At 43.2% G+C, this 18,210-nt stretch overlaps 1 protein-coding gene across 1 annotated transcript in view; it reads right to left on the bottom strand.

Moving 5' to 3' along the window:
- Positions 1-18,210, bottom strand: part of LOC105892297 (thyrotropin-releasing hormone-degrading ectoenzyme) — a 133,839-nt gene that overhangs the window by 50,130 nt on the left and 65,499 nt on the right. Inside the window, exons 5-7 of the mRNA XM_031558292.2 lie at positions 17,053-17,166; positions 9,286-9,423; positions 6,703-6,768 (exon numbers count right to left, since the gene is read on the bottom strand). Coding sequence (XP_031414152.1) covers positions 6,703-6,768; positions 9,286-9,423; positions 17,053-17,166 — 318 coding nt within the window. The remainder of the gene's footprint in view (positions 1-6,702; positions 6,769-9,285; positions 9,424-17,052; positions 17,167-18,210) is intronic.

Here is an 18,210-nt window from a genome sequence, read left to right as displayed (position 1 = left end):
TGACCCGAAGCTTTCTACGTTCACAGAGATCGTCTTTACATTGTAAGCGAAAACTAAACAACAACAACGATGACGGAGAGACATAGAGAAATAGAGAGGGAAAGCAAGCGAGAGAGATGAGTAGGAGGTAGAAACAGAAATAAAGAGAGGTAGATGGAGAGGGAGAGAGAGATGAATCCTGTTTGTAATCCATGGGGAAAGACAACAAAATGTTATTCATTTTCCCTGTAATTTGCGCTGTTTTCTCACATTTCCTCATAACACGCTTTGGGATAGCTTGGAGTCCTGTATACCCTGTTATACTGACAGGACAATCAAATCTGAACCTCTTCCTCGGATAAATCGTGCTCACATCGCTTACCTTGGAAATAAAGATTGATTACTCTTGCGGCGTAATTGCCTCAGAGGTGACTTTTTCAGAAATGCCAGCGTAAGGAATAAATAATTCATATTCGATAACGAGTCTCGCCAAATGAGCTCTGCTCACTCTGATTTAAAGGTAAACGTATGCAATTAGTCATTTGGAAAAGCCATTTGCAGATGATTAAGGTAGATTGTTTGGTGAGGAGCAGCATTTATTTGCATATTAGTAATATACAAGAAAACAGCAAGGCTGATGAAATGTGAAAACATGAGATGGGAGAGAAAGAGAGAGAGAGGGAGAGAGAGAGGGAGTGAGAGAGAGGGAGAGAGGTAGAGAGAGAGAGAGAGGGAGAGAGAGAGGGAGTGAGAAAGAGGGAGAGAGGTAGAGAGAGAGGGAGAGAGAGAGGGAGTGAGAGAGAGGGAGAGAGGTAGAGAGAGAAATATCTTAGTCATGAGGGAGGAGAACACGTTTAGTGCTTTGCATTTTTCCCTCATCTTCCACAGATGTCCAGGGACTTGCCTAATGTTTGAAAATTGAATTTTGAGGAATATCTGTCCATTTCATCTCTGTCGAAAAAACACATTACAAGTCTTAGAGAATGCCGGTGGCAGCCTCCAGCTTTGTCTGTCTCCGGGACCTGCAAAGAGCTGACAAAAGTACCAAGGCCTGATGGATTCTGTGGAGTAAGCACCCTGGGGTTCCTGATTGCATTTAAAGAATAATGGCAAACTAAGAAAAGGGGATATAAAGTTTGTGCTTTTTGCAAACGGCGATAAAAATAAGTTTTTCCTCAGCATGGTATATGGGTGCAGTTTTTTTATCCCAGCATAAGACATTATATTTTCCCTTATCCTGAAGCTGTCACATCAGTGCCACTTTAACATAAATTACACTTTTTATGACACTGCTATTAAAAGTTACTAAGCTGTCCAAACGTGTACTGGTGGGAAATCACAATGACATTTCCAGATCTTTTAACTGCTTTTTTCTCCGTGGAGTTTTCTGTCACTCCGTCTCCTCCTAATGATTCTTCCATTTTCTTTGCATCCCCCGGTCCTCAGCCAGTCAAGCGAGGCCGTTCTCCTCAGGCCGACACCCTCGCTTTGAGGAAGCCAGATAATTGAGGTCGGGGTGTCAACTGCGGCACTACTCCCCCTCTCGCTCAAGGAGCTTTTTTTAGCTGCAGCCTCTCCTCAGCGCAGGCCCCAATCAAGGGCCCTGAATCTGGCCCAGGCACTGCCTACGTCCGGCCCATTTCCAGCTCCTGAGCTTCGCCTGCTCCATGGACCCTGTCTGTGGGCTCTAATCATGTTGGACTGGGAGGAGGGGGAGAGGGATGAGGATGGGACGGAGACAAACACTTAAGACAGTGCCAGGGTAATTAATAGTGGTGGCAATGGTGAAGTCTCCCATGTTGCCTCACACCAAACTCATCTATTGAACATCGTGGCTGTATTATTATATGTTGTATGTACAGATATTTCTATGTCTGTCTGTCTGTCTATCTACAGTACGGTTTCTCATTTAGCATTTAGCTCAACATGTTCCATGACCTATTTACAGTAAATTAAAGAATGCCTTCCTCATGACACTGACACAGACAGGAACAATCACAGTAGTAGTATCTTTGATATTTGTTAATTCTTCCTGTTCCATTCAAACACCCTCTTACCCCATAATCCCCAAATACATCCCTGCTCATCCTCATGCACTTCTCATTACAGCTTCCATGTTTTTTCTCTCTCCTTTTTTCCCTCATTAGTCCTTTTTTAGACTGAGATCCCACAATGATTGCATTAATAAGACCCCCCTTTATGCTGCCTTTGCTTGTTTATGCTGACTCAAACAGAGGCAGCATAATGACCCCCCACTGCGTTCTTTCACGTAGAAATTTGGAATTGCAGAACCAGAGGCGTGGCATTTAACATAGCATCTACTTCACCTATAATACCACGTTTAAAACTGTGATAGTTCCTACTTGTAAAATTGCATTGGAACTGCACATGAAGACGTAGCCCTGACTTAGATAGTTGGAGAAAAAATATCCCCGGCTTCAGTGAGGCTCGTCATTTAATCAATTTGACACCGGTATCAATTTGGTAGAGACCATGACTGTATTGAGTCGGAGCTGGGAAATATAATGTCAGACGTTCCGAATTCCAAGCTGTCTCGAATGCACCATATGTGTCAGAAATGAACTATCCTATTGTTACTTTCAAAAACAGCGATAGGTGACCTTAGTGTTTGCAGGCTCTTGAAAGCCCTTCACATTTATAGAAATATGTACAATATATCATGTACAAAATGTTTTGTTAATGATTTGTGTGTTCCTGCTTCATTTTGGTTAGCTGCTAGGCTGCATAACATAACCCCCCCCTGTTCCACCATGACGGCTGTGCCTTTTTTCATAGACATCGTTCCACCTCTGTGACTACCTGCACACCAATGACTGCCCATTCCGCCGCCGTACTTTTTAGACAGAGCGGCGAGGCAGAATGAAGGCAGAATATGCCCACCTTGAAAATGCTGTGCAAAACACCTGGAGTTGGAAGGTATTTGAAGTATATAGAGGGACTGAGGACTGTGTTTCCTATGTGTGTGTGTGTGTGTGTGTGTGTGTGTGTGTGTGTGTGTGTGTGCGGGGGGGGGGGGGGGTATGTGTGTGTATGTGTATGTGTGTGTGTGACTTGGGGCAAGGCGTAAGCGTGTGCTGCCTCTTGGAGTGTGAAGAGCAGTGCATGGAGTGCACCTTTGTAGTGGTGTCACAGAAATAGAAAGTTCAGCCAGACAGAAAGCCTGCATAAGCTACCCAGGAGGTGCGGAGGCACTGCTCAGTGTGAAATCGTGGTTTGTTTCTGTTTCTGCGTGTACAAGTCTGTGTGTGTGTGTGTGTGTGTGTGTGTGTGTGTGAGAGTGAGAGAGAGAGAGACAGAGAGAGAGAGAGAGAGAGAGACAGAGAGAGAAATAATAAGAGAAAGTGAGAAAGCAAGTGAGTGACAAAAGGGGGGAGAGAAAAATCACATCGGTTTTGTTTGGCTGTCTGAGTGAGGTTTGTACATGCGAGTGGGCTGTGTGTGTGTGTGTGTGTGTGTGTGTGTGTGTGTGTGTGTGTGTGTGTGTGTGTGTGTTTGTAGGAGAGACACAGATAAAGAGAAAGAGAGAGAAAAGGATAGAGAGGGATATAGAGAGACAGTGAGTGAGAGAGAAAGAGACATTGAGAAAGAGAACAGGAAGAGATAGAAAGTAGTCTGTGAGATCTGTATAGTGGAGGGATTTGTGTGTGTGTGTACATCACTGAGGAATCAATGGCCATCAGGCAGAGGCCCAAGAAGGGAAAGTGAGACTGTGTGGAAGAGGGATGGAGGCTTGTGGCTGAGCTGAACCACACGGTGTCCAGCTAATAATAATCAGCTCCCTCTACAGCCTGGGCCATCATGAGCTTGGGCATTCACAGCTCCAGTAAAGGAGGCTCTTACCAGGGGGAGACAGAGAAAGAGAGAGGGGAGGGGGGGGATCAAGAGAAAAAGAGGGACTGAGTGGAAGGTATTGAGAGAGTAGGGGATAGAGAGATAAAGAGAGAGAGAGAGAGAGAGGCAGATAAATAAAGAAGGATCATGTGTGTGAGAGAGAGGGAAAGCAGGTGAGAGAGACAGAATGAGAGAGAGAGAGGCTGGTTGGCGTGGCGATCTCTGTGTTGTGCTTCCCTCTCTCTGCATATGGCTGGTTGGCCCGTGCGGAAGGAAAACAGAGAGCACAAAAACACAGACTAAAGGAGACAGAAGGAGTTTGATGCCATTGCTCTGGCTGTCTCAGACAGGCTCTTCCCAATACTAATGACATGAAGTCCTCTGCTGATCAATGGCTCACGCTGGCATAGGCAGAGACAGAGACTAAAAGGCAATGATGTGTGCTGTGTGGTGAGACATCTATAGGCCTGACTCCTGTTTGGATCTGAATAGGAACTCACAGGAAGAGGTTGAATTGATATGCAATCCAGTGTTCGCATATCACACACACACACACACACACACACACACACACACACACACACACACACAAGCACGCACACCTCAACCAACACACACAAATAATACTATTGTGCAAGATACTTACTACACACACACACACACACACTTTTTAATGGATGCCCGGCATGAGTGTTTCATGAAGTTTTATTGCAACCCATTCATGCTGTGCGCTCTCAGTGTGACAAAGAGACAAATAATCTTTTGATGTAAAATTAAACTACAGGGTCTATCTGCTCTCCCATGTTTCACTCCAACCATCTCACCAGAACATCAGCATCTATCACCTTTTGATGGCGGAGACATTTTATATGTGTTACAGAATAAATGTTTTAGTGTCTCTATCTACCAAGTCCACATCTAACGCAACCATCCTAAGTCTCACAGCTCTTGTGCAATAAATATTACAATACAAAACAGGAAGAAGACAGAGACCAGGTGAGACAAAGTAGGTCAGAAAAAACCCCAAAACAAAACAAAAAGTTTAACAATACTCATAAAAAGTCTTCTATGAAAAGTGTTATTGTGTGTAATCCGCGAGGACATTTCCCTCATAACTGTGTGAAGCCGGCACAATTGAAATGAAAGGAAGGGAAGACAGAGACTAATGGCCCTTTGTTTTCCCTTGCTGATGCAGCACCTGTTCCAGCTAGCCTGCCGCTCCATAATGTGTTTACAGTGAATTTGGCTCGTATTTACATCTTAATTCATTCAAATCAGTGTGTTAGCATGAAACCTAGTTTGAAGTTGTGAGCAACGAGATTAGGGTTTATCCTTTGTTTGATCCGCTAATCCAGAGAGTGGCGGGCCATGCACAGAGCTCAAACTTGACTCCGATTATGCACACGCATACATACACAGACACACACATCGACACACGTGTGTGCACACACACACACACGCAACAGCACGCACACAAACACAAACAAACACTTTCTCGCTTTCTCTCTCCTTCACATAAACACACACACACACGCACACACACACACACACACACACACACACACACACACACACAAATACACACACACACACACACACACACACACACACACACACACACACACACACACACACAAATACACACACACACACACACACACACACACACACACACACACACACCAGAGCCTTGGACAATTTGCCTTTCTAAACAGTCCAATCTCTATTCCAAACAAAACAGGGATCAAACAAGGCATATTGTGCATTTGGCTTTCTGCACAACTAAGCGGACATTTGTAAGAACTTTGGAGTGGAATACCAGTGAGTTTAAAATGGCAGGCAGGGATTCCGCTGAGATTTGAGCTCCCGGGCACTAACAGAGGACTCGGCATACATGCTAATGCATGCATAGGTAATAGGAGAAATGTGTTGCGCAATACCTCAATCGCTCCGACCCTCAGAGACTGTTGGCTTGTGTATATGCACGTGTAAATGTGTGTTAAAATGAAGCGAGGTGCGGAGAGAGAGAGAGAGAGAGAGAGAGAGAGAGAGAGAGAGAGAATGTGTGTGTTCATGTGTATGTTTGTGCATGTCTAAGAGAAAGTGTGTCTGCCTATGTATGTTTGAGACAGAGTGAATGTGTGTGTGTCTCTGTGTGTGTGTGTGAGACAGAGACCTGAATTATTTGCACTCTGTGGACTGGCTACAGTGTTCTGTTTAGTCACCTGTGGGTGTATGTGTATGTACTGCATATGTATGTGTGTGTTCATTTTCTGCCTAGTTGCACATGTTTGTGTGAGTACACATACTGTGTGTGTGTATGTGTGTGTAGGTGGATGTTTGCAGTGTAGAAGAGCACAGAGAGAAGCTAGGGCCACGAGAGAGTAAAGCTTAGGTGATGTGGTCCCCAGTGTCCGGGACCTTGTTTGCTCCCTAGTTTGCTCCCTAGTTTTTAATGAACTGACTAAAGGAATTGATTACGCACAGTGTGTGTGTGTGTGGTTGTGTGGGTGTGTGTACATGTTTGCAGAGGATTCCAGTGTGTGTTGCTGTGTTTATGTAAATGTGTGCATGGCTATGTCTCTGCATGCACATGTTTGAAGAGGATTTCACTGTGTGCGTGTGTGTGCGTGTGTGTGTGTGTGTGTGTGTGTGTGTGTGTGTGTGTGTTAAAAATACTCCCCTATGGTTTTCTTAACTTTAATTAGGAGCTAATGGCCTTGCCCGTCCCTGGCATGGAGTAGAGTAAGAGAGAGAGAGAGAGGAATAAAGAGAGAGGAGGGGAGAGAGGAAGAGGGGAGGGAAGGGGGGGAAAGAGAGGATTCAGGGAGTAAGTCAGAGATGGATATAGATAGAGGTTGTTTTACTCACATTCAGGCCCCTCTGGAAGACGGACTGACCCATGACATTGGCCAGCATCCGGATCAGCGCCGCTCCCTACAGGAGAGGAAGAGAAGAACTTTTAGGGTTCTGTGTGTGTGAGTGTGTTCTGAGTAGGGTTGGGTACCGAGAACCGGTACCAATATGGAACCGGTCCCAATACAACCGGTACCTACCCGGACCGAAATGCAACGCAGATTTCGGTGCTTCATTTCGGTGCCTGAGCCAATTGAACACGGTCGCTAGGCAGATTCTGTGGGGCACATGTAAAACTGCCCCAGCTCCCATTGTAAACTTTGTCCTGTGTCGCTCACGCTCATTGGTGTTTTCATAGCAACAGTCTTATGACAGTGAAGAGCAGGCAAGCACAAACAGAACTAGCCATCAACCTTTTAACAGAGAAAATACCGAAAGGTAAACGGTCAAAAGTGTGGCTGTATTTCGCACAAAAAGATTCAAACATCGCGACGTGCAGCAAATGCAACAAAATAATTGCGTGAAAAAAGGGGAGAGAAGGCAAGATCAGCAACCGAAGACTGAAAAATATACGGAGATGACAGATAAACTACCAACGGTAGTCTGTTAAAGGGGCAGTACACATTTTCTCATACTCAGTGTGTTCAAGTAACAAGATTAACTATGAACAAGATAGAAAAGATAGGTATAAACAAATCATAAAATGGTGAAATTTCATGAAATAAATGCAAACAAATAATACATTTTTGACTCCAATGCAGTGCGATGAGATGGAGACCTCCAACCAGTGACTCAACTAGAGTGTCTTCCCCCTGACATTTCTACCGTGAGACGTGAGTCACAGAAACGGGTCAGGAAAACAAACAAACAAATAAACAAACGAACAACCAATGGCGGTGTGTTGACAAGAGCACCATGGAGGGTTTTCTCCTGATCCTCGACCCGATGGCTCAGACTATGATCTCATCTGGCTTGATCCCCGACACCACCAACAGCGCCACAAGAGGCATGTCCTGACAGCCTCTGGATGGGCTGCTTCTGATCTGTGTGTATGTGTGTGTGTATGAGGTTGTGTGTGTGTGCTTGAGTGTGCCTGTCAGTGTGTGTGTGTGTAAGCATGTATGTCTGCACGTGGGTGTTTGTGTGTGTACAGACAGCCCAGGGAGACACTAAGTGGGATATAACAGGGCACTGATTGACAGGCTAGGTAATGGACACTAACACACACACCCAAACAGACTGTCTAATACGCACAGTCAACTCCTCACACCAGAACCACACCACACCACACCGTCACGACCCAACAGATAACAATGTGGTTTGCTTCCAATGCACAGAGACTCAGCCTACATCTGAGCTGATTAAGAAGAGGGCCATGAAAAATAAAGCTAATTGAAAATAATTGAGTCAATGGCTTTCAAACTGAGTTCTAAGGCTGCTTGGGAAATCTGCTTAGTAATAGCTGCTATTTTTCAGACCAGACAGAAGACAGATAATGGTAATTTAGCCAGAAAGGCTATATAATTGTGGCACCCAATTCAAAGCCCTGCCATCCTTTCGTATAAAAGAAGCATTTGAATAACATAGCCTCTGCTATAGCATGCCAGTATACCTTCTGTTTGAGACATTACATATCGCATGTCCGCATCTCTTACATGGTCTATCATCTTATTACTGTCCTTTCTAGTAAAGGATGCCATGGAAACTGCTTGATGATCAAACTTCCTTGTAAGGCACGCCATGGTAACTACTTCATGATGATATTTCCTAGCAAGGGATGCCACGGAAACTGCTCTGCGATGATATTTCTTGGTATGGGACGCCACGGAAACTGCTTTATGATGATATTTCTTGGTATGGGACGCCACGGAGACTGCTTTATGATGAGGCTGCACATTTGTTTTGCCCGGGCACGGAGAGGGCCGAGTGGCGAGGGAGGGAGAGTGTCTAGGGAGCATCTGTTCCTGCCAGCTGGTCGTGCCCTCACGTCTCTCTGCCCAGCTGTGACTGACAATGCTTGAGATTTTTAACGGTGAATAAACAGACTGAAGAAATGAGACAGGCAGTGCTGTCAGAACTCCAGCACGTAAAAAAAACTGAGTTTTAGTTTATACATTTTTTTTCTTTCTGTGTTGTGTGACAAGTTGTCTTGTGCTGGGATTATATAAAGCAGTTAATCTTGGATGGGAGGTAATTAAAAAGATTTAGCCCTTCCTGAGAAAGGCTGCTTATTGTGCCACCACCAGCCCCGGGGCCAGTGGGACACTGCTCTTGCATTCTGCTGCATTCTCTCTCTTTCTATTTTTTCTGTTTCTCAGCATGTTCAAAAAACATGCCATTATTGAGATATTTTTCTGGTGTATGACTGCAGGGCGATTGTGAAAGTGAAATTATTTTGCTCAGGAGTTCTGCGGTGAATTATTTTGGGGGTAATTCAGAGGAATGTGAGTTTTTGCTTTTAACAGCGCTGCTCTGTAACTTACCATGGTGTGTACGACAGAGGTCAAGAGGCCAACACAACAATAACATTTTAAAATAGATATAGATCTACAACCCTAGCAAGGGGCTGCTGGAGCAATGTGGGAGGTGGCTGCTTGCCTTTTTGTAGGCAATCCAGTCGAAGACCCGGTCGATGTCGGTGGCCTCGTACACTTCCTGGGAGATGGGGTGAGAGCTAGCCAGACCGTCCAACAGCATCACTTCATGGAGAACATCCGTCAAGAAACGCTGCTTCTCCTGAAAGAAGGATAGATAGAGAGACAGAGAAATAGATATATAGATAGATAGATAGAGATGCGGGGGGGGGGGGAAAGAGAGACAGAGAGGGAAACAGAGATGGGGTACAGAGAATTAATGAATAATATGCACTTGTATAAATTCTATCATTCCACTTATATAATGCTTTTTTTCAACTCAAAGATGGAGACAAGGAAAGGGCAGCTGAAGCAGCAATAATGAACCTTAAGAAAGAAAATGGTGAAAAGGGATGAATAAGAATGAGGAGTGCAAAAAGGATCAGATCCAAACATTCACAGATCCAAACATTCACAAAACCGCGGCTTCGCTACCGGATGACCCGATGTGCACTCTGGTTCAGTTTGGGTGAGTCCAGCGAGAGCGATGAAATGTGAAGGGTCTCCATCTGGAGAGGGCGTCTGTTGGCAGTTTATTTTGGAGAGGAGGCCCGGACAGCCAAGGGCATCTTCACTCAGGCAGGAGAGAAGCTCTCACCCCCTGGGAACCACCTCCAAGCGACGCCTCCTTTGGTCTCTCGCTCAAGCGGACAGGCATTTGTGCTTTCTTAGAGTACTATTTGGAAGGGCAACAAATTAGATCAATTAGGCTCCATTAGTCAGCAGCCTTTCTGTGAATCTGCTGGGTTAACTGGTGTAACAACGTGACAGTTCAAATGTCATTGTTTCTTTTATTTTTATTGTTATTTTTTATTGTTATTTTATTTAAAACAAAAAATATTTGTATTTATTTAGAAACATGTGTGAACAGCTTACAGGAGTAGCTATGGATGTTTTAAAAGTATTTAAAATGGTGTAATAAACTGGGATGTGTCAAGAGTATATGCTTCACTATGTTTTTGTTTTGGTGGTGTTGTTGTATTGCTGGGATGCTTTAAAACTGGGGTTCTGAATTCTGTTCCTGGCTTCCCTGCCCTGCATATCCTCTACCTACAGCCGGGTTTCCATCCAACCTTTTTAATGCAAATTTTGAACATTCTAATAGAAAATCCTAAGTGGAAATGCTTAAAATTCACACAAAATCCTCTAAGTCAAATAATTAATTTGCTGGACGAGAGTGGATTTACTCCCGATTTGCATTGGGTATAACGCAATTAATGTTGATGGAAACGGGTTTATTCATATCAAATTGCATTTGTTGAGATTTTATTATTACTTTATTTCCATTAAAGCTGCATAGACAACCTAAACTTTTGAACCCACAGCTGTTCCCAACTCCTCCCCTGATTAGGAATGTGTCCGTTTTGAATTAGCATAACACAGTGGATGGAAACACGAAGTCTAATTGTTTTTTTGCTGAATTTTCATTGATGCGCTTAAAATAAGCAAATTGGAGTTGGTTGGAAACCCAGCTTATATCTCCCTTCTCCCCTTGATCAGTGTAATCGAAGTGCTCTTGATTAGCTAAATCAAGTATGCTCAGGTAATCAGGAGAGCCACTGCTGTGTTCTGTCAGCTATTCAGAGGAGGGACACATAATACACATGCTGAATAGAAGGCCACAGGAGCAAGAATAACAAACAGTTTTTTGTTGTTTTTTTTTTTAAATTTTATAGCAAGCTAAAATAAATAGCAATCTCGTTGCCTCTCCATTCTGACAACTATCATGGAAATTGAATGTCCAATAAAAAAAGTCCTTTAAATACAAGTTTGAACTTGATGAAAAACCATTGACACAACACTACCATTGTGCCATTGTACTGCACCCCTGCCTGCCAGCTATTCTGCATGTTACCAGGGAAGCGGGTACATACCAACAATGGCATTGTGGTAGAAGTTAGCATGCTGGTCAGCATGTTGTTTAGTTTAGTTTTAATATAGCATCCTATGCCAGTTTCCCTTACAAAACATCTTCCCACTCCAGTCCTATAAAACCAGGCTTTATTTGCACCAGTTAGCCAGTACTGCTAGTTCACAACAGCCCAACTGAAAACTCAGCCAGAACGATCGATGGATGCTGTCGTCTGTCTTGAAGCCTCATTATCGTCTCATCTGGATGTGGCTTTAAGGACGACTGATTTCTCTTTCTGATTAGTCTACACTAGCAGCTGGCAGACGAGAGTCTGGCCACGTGCGTCAGTCTGTGCTCACTGGGCTGATTCATCCAGTCAGTCAGTGGTCAGGCCGGACCGCTGCAAGCACTGCAGGCTCGGGGAGGGAGATTCTTCATTTGTGGGCTCTAATGAAACGTCAGCATCAAAGTGGTTCATCTTCTTTCTGAAATGATAATCACATCTGCCAGAAAGCTCTCTCTCTCTTTCTTGTGCACGCTCTCTCTCTCTCTCTCTCTCTCTCTCCTTGAGTTGTCCGTAGTGAAACCAATACAAAATAATTTTTGCTGCATGATTTTGTCTCACTGTCTTTATCTGTCTGTCCATGCCTCTCTTGGTAAATTATTCATGGTGTGAAGGGCTTGGCACACACAAATGAACACACAAATACAGGCCTAGGAAAACATGCATACACTACAGCTGCCACACATAGAAACACACAGACACAGACACAGACACAGACACAGACACAGACACAGACACAGACACAGACACAGACACAGACACAAACAAACACATACAGACAGAGACAGACATACACACACACACAAACACACACACACACACACACACACACACACACACACACACACACACACACACAAATAAGCAATCTCTGTCTTTGTGCAAATATAGCCCCTCAATGCCACAGCTGGTGTTTGAAGGAGACTGCCACCCACAGAGTTATGAAAGCCACCCCCCACCCCCTTTAGTTCTCTTAATAAACTTGTTCGTTCAATAATAAATGAAAGAGAGACCAAGGCCTCTCTCTATAGAGATAAGATAACACTTTGTAGAGACTTTGTAGAGACCACTTCAACAAACTTCTATATGAGACATTAGCTTTGTTTTAGAAATGATTCATACGAAGGAAGACATGTTGGGCCAAGGTTCTTATAAGTATAGCTATCCGCACAGACAAGGATTAAGACTGGACCAGAACTAAATTGCAGTGCGGATGGAACAGTTCTGCTCTTTGTCCTCAACCAGATGAACCAATCATGAGACAAAGAAAGACACACAGGAACATGTTTAAATGACTTCTTATCGTTCTTTCTCAACCATAGTAATTTCTCATGTGAAGCCTGATTTTCACAACCCAATCCAATCATATGTGCAAGTTAATTTAGATGGAGCTTATTGCCCTTCCTGTAATATGGGCAGAAGTAAAGTGGGAATGGTTACTTGCTCACACTTGACATTACTGTGCCCTTATCACATAGTGACTACAGTAGAGTAGAGGGACCTGTTGAGTAATGAGGAGTAATAGCAGACAATATACTCAAAAATAATATGGTTAGGGTGAGACTTAAGGTATGTGTGAGTGAACTGAATCAATGTTATCAAACAATGATAGTTTGTGTGTAACAGTGTACAGAAATAAATGTGTCCACTCTTTGCAACACTCATTAATTTTCCGTTTCAGACAGCAATAATGAGCAATATTTGAAGGTACAATTAGCTTTGAGTAATTCCTTTTCGATTTGAAATAACTAATGACATTTTGTGTACACACATTCATGATTTACACATTTATTGAGGTATTTAAAAGTATAAAAAATTTGACCAACAAGTCCATCTTCACTGGCTGTCAAATTACGTAATACCCCAATTCACTCATACCAATCAAAATGAAAGTACAGTGCAGGGATGACATAACTGTCACAATTGCGAAGACACGAGAAGAATTGCTCTAGATAATCATCTGCCTCTCTTGTTCTTGTTAATTGTTCACTGTTTTACGAGCTGTGTCGCATGAATAGCCCACGAAGGAAGGAAGTCATGCGACAGGGAAGAGGAACGCCCGGGGAGAAAGGAGATGCAGGGATGGAGGGGGGGCACGTTGCTGTGGCAGCTGGTGAGGCTGAGCGAATGTCATGTAAGTCACGTAACCGCGCCGTAAAATTAGTGCCATTAGAAGGCCTTCCATCTGGACCATATGCGCTCACAACAGGGTGTTTATTCCCAATGATATTTCACTTAGACTCCCCGATATTGACAACTCAAACTGCGGTGGCCACAGCTTGCCACCGGGGAGTGGGGGTGGGGTTGGGGGGGTGTGAGATGAATGAATCAGCCACTGACCTAAGCGAGACAGCGAGAGAGCAGTTGCTCTACACCTGCCTCCCATGATGAGTCCGAGGGAGGATCTCCTTCGAGGAGCTCTGAATGCGCCAACGTACTTGCGCGGGCAGATGCGACGCATAAAAGAAGGGTGGAGAAGCTGGCAGATAAAATATGATGCGAGTAAAGAAATAAAGAAATAAATGTTGCGGTGCAGATGTTCACGGGAGATGAAGCCGGCGGCAGCGGGTCGGGGGCCTTGCTTTCATTAATCCTTCTGACAAAGACATGGAGGCTAGGTGAACCCCTCACACACACACACACACACACACACACACACACACACACACACACACACACACGCACACACACGCACACACCCTCCACTATCTCCTGCACCCCCACACCCGTGTCATCATGCTCTCAGATGTGATAATCTCTTATCAGGAGACAGAGTGCTCGAGTGTGTCAATCAGACAGGCCGTCAGATCTGACAGATGCATCACTCTTTTAAATGCCCTCTTGAGTACACTTGCTTGCTTAGATGCTGCTCTGTGACCAAGGTGCCTCATGGCAAGGATAGGAGTCTACCCTCTCACATAGCATGGAAGGAGTTGGAGGAAATATGAGAGCGTTTAGGTTAAACATAGACATGCATCTCATAGGAATGATCTATGAGGCAACTTTTTGAGCAATGTTCCCAGGCATCCATATGAACGGTTCCTAGGGTTCTGATTGGATGATCAGGACAAGTTTTCCATTGATTATTTAGGTTCTCCAGATAAATATTTGTTGCCCAATATCAATGGGAAAGTTTAAAAACAACATTGCTCTGTAACATCGATTGTAACTATAACGATATAAGTGTCCATACTGACCAAGTATAGGGTAAACCTCTCAGAAATATAATTCATGTTTTAATGTCATACCTTTAAATTGGTTGAATTCTGATTGGTTGTCACTTTTTTATGGTTCAGTCTGAAACAATCAGTCTGAAAATTATGCCGAATAATAACATTCTTCATGTCGTTATTGTTATAGTGTGTGGTGCAGACGTTGTCATTGTTATGAGCTAGAGTGATATTTAAAACTATAGAGTTTATTACAGTTATTGTTATAGTTATCGTTAACCGTGTGGACAGGACTTCAGTCTTGAAACTAATACTGTTGATCTACAACATGCCGAATTTAAACTAAATTAGCAGAAATTATGGTTAATTGGCATCTCTGAATAATTGAACTAGGCATTAGCGTGAGTTTATTTGTGTGTGTGTGTGGGGGGGGGGGGGGGGGGGGGGGGGGGGGGGTTGTAGAGAAAAGCTGTGCCATTCATCAGTAAACATGATTTAGTGTATGCCAGCCTATGTTGGGGTTTTCTAGAATGAATGGGGTCAGAGTCGTGACTTTCCACCGACGTCCTTGAGAGGCCGACAGCTAATTATCATCTCAGCATCCCATTGTTTACCTCCAAGCGGAGTATCACGACTCCTAAATTACAAATTACACCTCAAGCCGGGGGGGTAAAAAAACGAAAACAAAAAACCTACTTATTCACTTTCGAGTATTAGGCAGCAAGTCCGTCTTGCTCCTTAGCGGAGGATATTAAAAGCCACTCATCCAGATAGCTCTCTATTGCTGCCTTTTCCCGAGCAGCATAATGACAATTAATAGCACCACTTCACGCTGGCATAAAGTAAGCACAGTGGCAGTGGCTATTTGTCCTCATTTGATAGTGCAATACTGTTTTCTCATACTGAGGTGGCTATTTCGCACAGGTTGGACAGCACAGAGAGGAGCGTACCATGTATAATTCATCATCCGATAGTAATACTACTCTCCTCTGTGCTCGCTTGTTTGCCCAAAGTCCTATTTGTCTGGACAGAGAGGTCATCTTTTGTCCACCAAGAGCTCCGCCATACATGTTTTAAATAATCCAGTTTGAATATGCATGGAGGAGCTACAAGCCACTTCCTGGCACCAAAGTATAATGATTTACCAGCACACCATTTAAATGTGCCAGTGCTGGCAGTGCTCGGGACAATGTATTTGTTCAAAGGGGAAATAGAGAACAGGTGTTTTCTAGGATGAATGGATGTAATAGAAGAGAGGCTAGAGACAAGATAGCGTGGGTTTGTGTTTGAACAATAATACTGTGACGTTACAACAATATTAGCTAGAACTTAATTTAAGCGAGCCTCAAAATGTAATATTTCACAGTCTTACCTTGTAATGAGCTGCAAACAAATTACAGTACAGTGTTTTGAACTGATACAGGATATCGTTTACATAGTCTTTCTTTCTTTATATAGTGGTTGTCATTGCAATGTTATGGTGCGGAAGCCTTTAATGCATGTCACAGACTGTTTTAAAACAAGTCTCTTATTTCTGTCAGGTTATGTAATATCACCATAGGCATGTGCCATTGTGAATGCGAACATAAAACATTGAACAACTGGACTTCAGTCACACTTCAGCCCTTCTCAAGACTTTGTCTGAGGGATTTATTTGCTATGCTAATGTATATTTGCAATTGGATCTTCATAACAGTCATATCAGTAAAAGTTTAGTTACAAAAGACCAAGACAGGACAGATACAAAGCACATCTTGCACCTACTTTACATGAAATGCCTTTAATCTATACTCAAGTTGACATGAAAAAAAAAGACTGAGGACATTATTATTAAGGACTGAGGACATTGCTATTAGCACAGTATTTATATAACCTCAATGTAAAGTGGAGCCTGATCTATTGCACTGTATGCAGCGGAGGGTTATGGTCCGAGCTAGGCAAAGGAGACCACTGGGATGATAAAGTGGTCTCTTACTGAAAAGGGTTCACATAAGAACAAATTCTCCTGGTTTGGACATGGTATTCCTTTTCTTTGGTGGAACAATTTTAGGATGATGTGTTGCTCCATGATTTGTGTTCAAGGGGGACTGCCAACATGTTGCGACAAAGATTGCAGCAATTTATGGACGATTTATTGAAATCCTCTTAGTCAACGAACCATTTAAAGAGCCCTGGTTTAAATCAGCATGACAATATCAGTTTGTTGAAGGATACACAGTCCATATCACACTTTAACTATCAACATTTCATATTATGAAGTGAATATGCAAAGAATTAAATCACATTTTTCAAACCATAAGCTTATTCTCTGTCACATCACTGAATTAAACTCCATCCTCCGACTTAACACTTTCTGACATGTTAGATGTGAGCTACGCTGAGGAAATGTTTTGGTGTGTGAGCAGAATATGGAAGTGGAGCTCATTTTCACAGCAATGTGAGAATCTATGACAGTAGGCTGTGACAAATTAATCTCCATTTAGCTCAATGTAATAACACTGCATGAAACTGCATGACGCCTTTTCACTGCTATGAAGAATCAGTGTGAGAATTATTTTATATTCTATATTAATACTGCACTAATTGATGTACCTGCTGTGAATATTCATGACAATATATGATATTAGATCTCAAGTATGTTCTCACCATGTTCCACTTGGGGAAGAGGAAGTCGGTTCCGACATACTCAAAGAAGTGAGCAAAGCCTTCCTTCAGCCACACATCCTCCCACCACACCGGTGTGACGAGATCCCCGAACCACTGTAAGACAAAAGGAACATTCCAGATTATTCCGAATCAAAGAGCATCCCACCAACATCTATTACAGCCTAGGTTGCATTGATATCACAAGGGGCAGCACTGTACCTAGACCGTAAACCTTGAGGTATAAATGTCAAGACAAGAGTTGAAAGGTCTTTTTGTTCTGCACAATTAGGTGAACTTGAGCATTCTGGGGCTGTTACAAAGTGTACCCCGGCCTGTGGGGAAAGAAAGTTTTTTCACACAATAGACTTGGGAAACATTCTGCCAGCAGCCAGCCATACCTCAGTGAACTATGATTAATAGTGGTTCAGACAGTCAATACAGCACAGTCACGCAAACCGGATTCATTCCCCACATTTTACGCTGCCTCAGAAAGGAGTAAAGCTGCCAAGCTCCACTATCAGCGAAGAAGGAGTGGAGGGAAGGAGGGGGGGAGAGGAGTGGAGGAGTGGAGGAGAATGAGAGTGGAGCTTTTGTGCACTTCACAATCTGGGATATAAACAATTACCAGCCAAACAAATAAACAAACAAACAAAACAAAACAAAACAAAACAAAACAAATAAACAAAGTCTCTGGCTGACTGAAGAATTTTCCAGCTCTTGGAAAAAAAAAGCAAGCGCTTCTCATTCTTGGTGTGCCATCTTAAAGACAGGACATGTTTTGAGGGGGAAGTCAGGACACTCCAGACAACTCCTTTTCTTACTGAGGGTAAACACACAGACAAGCTCATCAAATATCACATCAGTCTCATATCACTGCGGACCAAATTAGAGTTTCTATCCAAACAATATTCTTCACAATGAGTGTCATCTGCTTTCACGTCTGTCATCTGCTGGGTTCACTAATGCTAACACTAACTAGCACTCTACTGTACTTCTAAGTCCAGTTCATTTTATTTATTTATTATTTAGTCATTTAGCAGACGCTTTTATCCAAAGCGACTTACAAGGATGTATACACATTTTTACATTTACACTGATGGCACACTGCACATCAGGAACAATTAGGGGTTCAGTGTCTTGCTCAAGGACGCTTCGACA

This window comes from Clupea harengus, chromosome 21, assembly GCF_900700415.2.
Source record: "Clupea harengus chromosome 21, Ch_v2.0.2, whole genome shotgun sequence".
NCBI classification, from domain to species: Eukaryota; Metazoa; Chordata; class Actinopteri; order Clupeiformes; family Clupeidae; genus Clupea; species Clupea harengus.
The sequence above is the reverse complement of the archived record's forward strand: the minus strand, read 5'-3'. Positions and strand labels throughout refer to the sequence as shown.